The sequence below is a fragment of the Falco punctatus genome (assembly GCF_963210335.1).
Source record: "Falco punctatus genome assembly, chromosome: 2".
NCBI lineage: Eukaryota > Metazoa > Chordata > Aves > Falconiformes > Falconidae > Falco > Falco punctatus.
Genome location: NC_137581.1, coordinates 56,709,318 through 56,715,367, shown reverse-complemented (window position 1 = coordinate 56,715,367; position 6,050 = coordinate 56,709,318). Strand labels below are relative to the sequence as shown.

Here is a 6,050-nt window from a genome sequence, read left to right as displayed (position 1 = left end):
TTAAAGACTCCTCCGCTTTCTTTTGACCGTTTTTGTTACCCCAGGCCCGTCTTCCCAGAGCCGCACCACAAGAAAGGACTGCCCGGACCCCACTCTCATTTTAAAATGCTTCTTTTTATTTCAGTGGTTGTACATTGGGTGAATGAATTTAACGTCACAACAGAAATAGAATGGCTATTTAACAGACCACTAGTAGTTATATGCTGAAAAAGAGTGAACGGAGGGGTTTCTTTTAACTGTTACTGAAATATTCATCGTACGCGTCGTCAATTATGCTGGATGAGAGAGGCAAACAAAAAGGTATTTTGGTGAGGTGCTGTATCCTTTGAAGAAAACAAGCACTGAGACATCTCAAGTCACTCGAGACTGTGTCTCAGCTACAGTATTCACTGTCTCTGTGTTGGCCCATCTCATGGTTCTCTTAGGGGGTTTTATTTGTTGTTTTTCTTTTTTAATTAAACAAAGCATTTAATCATTTTCATTAGACTTTTTTTTTAAATATAAACAAAGTTTTGGCAAATAATATTTATACAGAAAAATAGTTTTAGATCTTCCCAAATTTTGAAATAGTCTATAAAATTACTTTATAAATAAATAAAATGCAGAATCTGTTGTACACGTATTTGCACATCTCTGTAATTGCCTCCTTACTGTTCGCATAGGTTTGTACTTGTACAGTTTTCAGGAATATTACAAAGTCATAAAGTCGGAAAGTGGATCTCTTATTAAAAATACATTTTCTCTTTTTGTCTGTCAGTTTATCTGGATGAAAGACCTGATGTATCTGAAGCTTCGTCATCCATGGGCAAAAAATAGTAGAATTGGATTAATTGTAAAAAACATAGAATAACAGTTATTTTGAAACATAAAAAGTTCACACAAAACAATGTCTTGAAGACTTATCTACATAAAATATTTAAACAACATGGATAATTTACCATTTAGTATTATACAATAAGCTACCCAAATGCCTAAATTAACTATTATAAAAAAATAAAAACAACTTTGACAGATATAGGCAAGTTGCAGTGTCAACTACCTAGTTATAATGACTGAGAAAGTCTACAAATATTAGTGTTTTAATAGTATATAATGGTGATACCTTAACTGCTAAAGTAACAAGTTAAGATACATTATTTTTCCACAAATTAAAACTAACGCAACGTTACAAGCACTATGTTAATTTTACAATCGAATTGTGATTATTTTTTTTTTTCTTTCGGATGATCAAATCTCCAGCTTTATATATAAATAGATAGTAATTAGACATTGGACAAACAAGATTTAGCCCGGAAAATAATTTCCTAGACAAATAATTATATGATTAGTGCCTTCAGTCGTTCAGAATAGGCAGTGCTGCCAAAGTTTAAAATAGTTTACAATCAATCTGAAGAGGTTAAGTTAAAATACTGCAATCACTAATAATGTCCACATAGAAAACTTATGCTGCAAACAATTATACATAATATCCACTTATAACAGCTGTCTTGTTTTTTTAAACAATAATTTAAAAACTATGTAATTTATGTGATACATGTGCAACATATAAAATGTGAAATATGAAATATTTGGTACAATAGTGCTTGAAACAAATCTCAAATCAAACAAATGAAATTTTAATTATACATATATAATCACCTTGTAAATCAACAAAGTATTTAAAAAAGTAAACAACATTAAAATCTGCTTCATCCATATATATGTATGTATGTATATATAACATGTATATAATTGTATTAAAGATATCTTCATACTTTTGTGACATAAAATATGTTTTTAAAGAAAAACAATTAAAGGAACTATTTTTTTTCTCCACTCTAATCTGGTTACAATCTTATAATCCAATTAAAAAATGCAAATACAGTAATGATTTATTAAACTGAATCTCATTCTACATTCTTAAGTGTTCAGTTAATAGTCTAGATTAAAGTCACCTACAAAGTTTCGGTGACTCTACTGAATTTTAATTAAATTAGAGTATCATACAAATCTCTTCATCTACAGCCTTCTTTTTTGCCTTTTCTTTTGCTAGTTTGGTCTTTTTGTCATTTTGCTGTTTGATTTTACACTTCTAGAAGTTACTTCTTAACAGCTTGGATCTTTTTGGTAACCTGATTATGAGTTTGAAAGATTATTCGCTCTGGTGAGATTTGACTGTTGGCATCAGGCTCACTTTCATCAAGTCTGATGTGACAAAATTTAGGCACTTCTGCAAAGTCTCTTTTAAAAACATTATAAATATACTCGTAAAATAATATTCTCAAGACTTTGTTCTTTTGGGGATTGAAAGGGGTATGAAGGTCATACTGTGCAAAATTTTTTAATTTTCTTCTGCTATTCTGCTATGATTCAAATGCAACTTCTCCATACAAGCCAAACACCAACCATGTGCATCTAAAGAATTTGTGCTTTACTTTGGATTTCTGGCTAAAAATACTCAGACTGGCAGGGTGATGTGCAGGACACTGGGCTGCGTTTCACTTCCTCTGTCTTGGAATCAACTCACTAGGGAGGCAAAACCAAGATTATCATTTTTTAACCGAGAAGAAAAAACCCCAATCGTAGTTCGGGTGAAAATTAAACTTGCAAGTGGGGTAAGTTTTTAGCCAATACAACTCAATTATTGCTCAGCTCGGAAGATTCATGAACGCTGAATCTCACGAGACTAACTTAACTGGACCATTTCCGTTAGGTATCATTATGGAGAAAAGACAGTATTCGCAAGAATTAAACTATGCTTAGAAAATCTTTAAAACTAAATGTTACCCTTTATGTCTTGAAACATCACAGCTGGTATCAGGTAGTTAACTATTTTAGGTTGGAGTATAGTAAGCATACCATATTTAATATTCATATATGACATAGCAGCACTAGCTTTTTTGAGTTTGTGATTTGTCCGTAAGAACAAATTCTTGACTTAGCATGCAGTTTGTGGCAACTCTAGAGAGGAGGAGATGGGGTAGTATGTACAGTAGCCGTGCTTGGCCGTCCGCAGGGAGGCTTCGTGACACTCCGTTCCGCTCCTGCCGGCTATTTCAGGATTATCTGTTAAGAGAAAGGAAAGCGTGATCGCGCTTTTAGGTGACGTGGGGAGAAGCAGTTGGCCCAGATGGCCGGTGCTGGACTAACTAAGCTCGGGGGCAGCTCGCACGGGACAGCATCCCATATCCTCACGCTGCCCGGGAGGCGTTTGCGCTTCACAAACCTGGTCGTCTTCCTGCCGCGCACACATCCCCCCGTGCGCGAGAACGTGCAGAGGGGGCGTTTCAAGGGTCAAAATACTGGAGATGGTGCCGAAGCCGCAAAGGGCGGGCCCGGCCGCAGGCGGGTGTGCACCCTCGCGTCCCGGCGGTCAGCGGAGTGGGAAGCAGCCCTGCGCCTCCCCAGGAAGCTCGGAAGTGCATCGGTGCCCGGTGCGATTCTCCAGCTCCCTGCTCCCACCAAGTCAGGAATGACAAGGGGAAACGGTGGAGGCAGGGCCCTTGGCACTAACGAGCAAAAAGGTGTATCAAAAGGGCCGGGTGTTTTCAAGAAGCTAAACTTTAGCTAAAGTGCTGAAGTGTCTTTTCAATGCACTTTTGGCAGCTGCTCATTTCCTGAAAGTATTATCTGCAGGTCAGCAAACTCGAGAGGCTTTTTTCATGCTTCCTTATGTTGGGGGGATCCAGGGGGATGATCGTAACGGTACCTCTGTGCACCTAGCTAGTCACTAACCTCGCTGCTTTACCTCTACCGTGTCTCTAAACTGAAGGCACAGCAACCGTTTTACAGATGCAAACTCTTGCACTTCCAGTACTGCGAAGGTTAAACGCACAACGTGCCCAGCAACAGACTCAGCCTGCTCACAGTATTGGAAAATGGTCTGGGTTTCCATCGCCTGCCTGAAACAGCTGTTGGTGAAAGTGATGTCAAAAGCCAGGGGTGTGATGTTTTATCCCACCATTGCCAATCTGTGCTCTGGACTTAAGCACAAGTCAAGGAATTAAGAGTGCATCACCTGCTCTTTCCGTTTGATTTGGCACTCGACATATTTTTAAGCTGTATTTGTAGGTGGTATGCAAGACAATCATGACAGCATTTTGACCTACTTGTGTGTTACAAAGCTACAAAGCTTAATGCAGTATTTATTTTAAAAAGGGGGGGGGGGAAGTGTTTTGAAAATAACTTCAGCAACATACTACCTCTGACATACAGACTGCAAAAAAGAAACACGCTTGCCTCTGTGTGGAAGGTGCTTGTCCTAAGTCCCCTGCCCGTCCACCTCACAGCTGTAACCACCTCACTTTCTGTACACAGCTACTAGCTCCCGGACCCCCCCTCACTTGCCAGAGTGCCAAAATGTCATCGCTGATTACCATCAGCACTGAAAATCTGGTGACACGCGAGGCCCCATTGTAATGGCACTGTACAAACACCTGCTGCTCCAAAGGGCTTAACATCTAAATACATCATACATACAACAAGGACATATATTTTTAATGAACTTCCACCCATTGTGAGTTTGTTAGCTTATCGCCTGTCTTCTGTTTCCTACTGAAATAACAAAGAAATACCTTTGCTGAAATAATAAAGCCCCGCCTGCGATAACCCTGGTCCATCTACAACACAGTGACTTGACAGTACGTACAAAGAACGTCGCCGTGCTGAAAATAAGAAGTGACCGAGATTATCAGCACTGATATTTTTAGCACGTTACAACCCAACATGTCAATGTAATTAATAAAGCAGCTTTAGCTATACGGGTTAGCCATAATCACACAAGTGTATTTAAGGGATCCTAAGGTCTGCTTTAATGGGACACAAACTGAAAACTACTCAGTGTAAAACCCCAGAATTTCAGACGGTGCAGCTGCCTACATCATACGCCAACTTTCGAGGGTATAAACTTGCATTTTCCTACAGCTTTTTTCCTCCCTGTACAGGGAGACAGATTGCTGCCCCTTGTGCCGAGACATCCTAAAAGGTCAGGGAGCCCCACAAGACTGACGCTCCCAATTCCCCCAACACGTGACAGAGAAGGCAGAGGGCCTCATCTCAGGCTGTTTCTTGGGAAACGAGTAGGACTACCCCAGCACTTTGATTAACTCAAGTACATCTCACCCTGCCACGTGCCAGGCAGGATGCAGGGGTCCTGGGCAGCGTAAAAGAGCAGGGACCCCTTCTCCACCCTGCTCCAGCGAGTGGCAGAACCCAGGAAAAGGCTTCCACTCCCCTGTCCCTATTCCTGCCATTTCTCCCCTCTTGAAACTCGGGACACAGCGAAAACAATGTAAACACTTTCCTTTTGTGCGCCAGCATGTCCTGTTTACATGGCTGCGGGTGCAGGAGGAGCAGCTGGAGCTCTCCCCACCATGCTCCTCTGACAGTGGCTATGGAGCTGGCTTGCTCCCACTGCACCGTCCTCGCCGCACCGCCGCTCGTGCATGGGATGTAACTAGGGCATGTCGCACCCCAGCTATTTCTAGTACACGTAGGAGTCCACCTAGGGAAAAAACCCTCCAGTCTCTCCTTCAGAATAAGCTTCTTCAGTGCAGAGATGCAGAACCAAGGAGCTACTGCTTTTTTTTTTTTTTTTTTTTTTTCTCCCCCTTAGCCACAAAGTGTAAAATGTACCCCGTAGTCTTTAATTATATGTTCACACCCTATTTCTGAAAAGAGAGCACAACTCCGCCATAGCTGCATACACATGTATCAGCTTCTGCAACTGTTTTTTTCTCTGTGTCTGACAGAGAAACATAAAATGCTAAACTACTTTACATGGAACCTCTTCTGTTTAATCTATAAATGAAGTAATAAACTGCGATGGAAGACAGAGACTATCTGAACCTGCATTGCTGCTAATTACTCCATCGCTTGCATGCTGGAAAAGGCGAAGCTGTACAGAACACACTGATGAAGGAACATCCCTGCAAATGCTACTGCTGCACTCTCTCGTTACAACAGGTCCAACAACCCTCATGTTCTGTACTGTTTGAAGAACAACATCTTAGATGTACATATATATGACTTGTCATATTTGCAGTGACACTGTCGTATCATTACACTTCACA

General features: G+C 40.5%; 1 protein-coding gene across 6 annotated transcripts in view; it reads right to left on the bottom strand.

The window, feature by feature from the left end:
- Window positions 1–95: 95 nt before the first annotated feature.
- MBNL2 (muscleblind like splicing regulator 2) overlaps window positions 96–6,050 on the bottom strand; it is a 131,200-nt gene continuing 125,245 nt past the window's right edge. For all 6 annotated transcript variants that reach the window (XM_080375015.1, XM_080375017.1, XM_080375016.1 and 3 more), the window contains one exon: window positions 96–3,045. In XM_080375015.1, coding sequence (XP_080231141.1) covers window positions 3,031–3,045 — 15 coding nt within the window. In that variant the 3' untranslated portion in view covers window positions 96–3,030. The remainder of the gene's footprint in view (window positions 3,046–6,050) is intronic.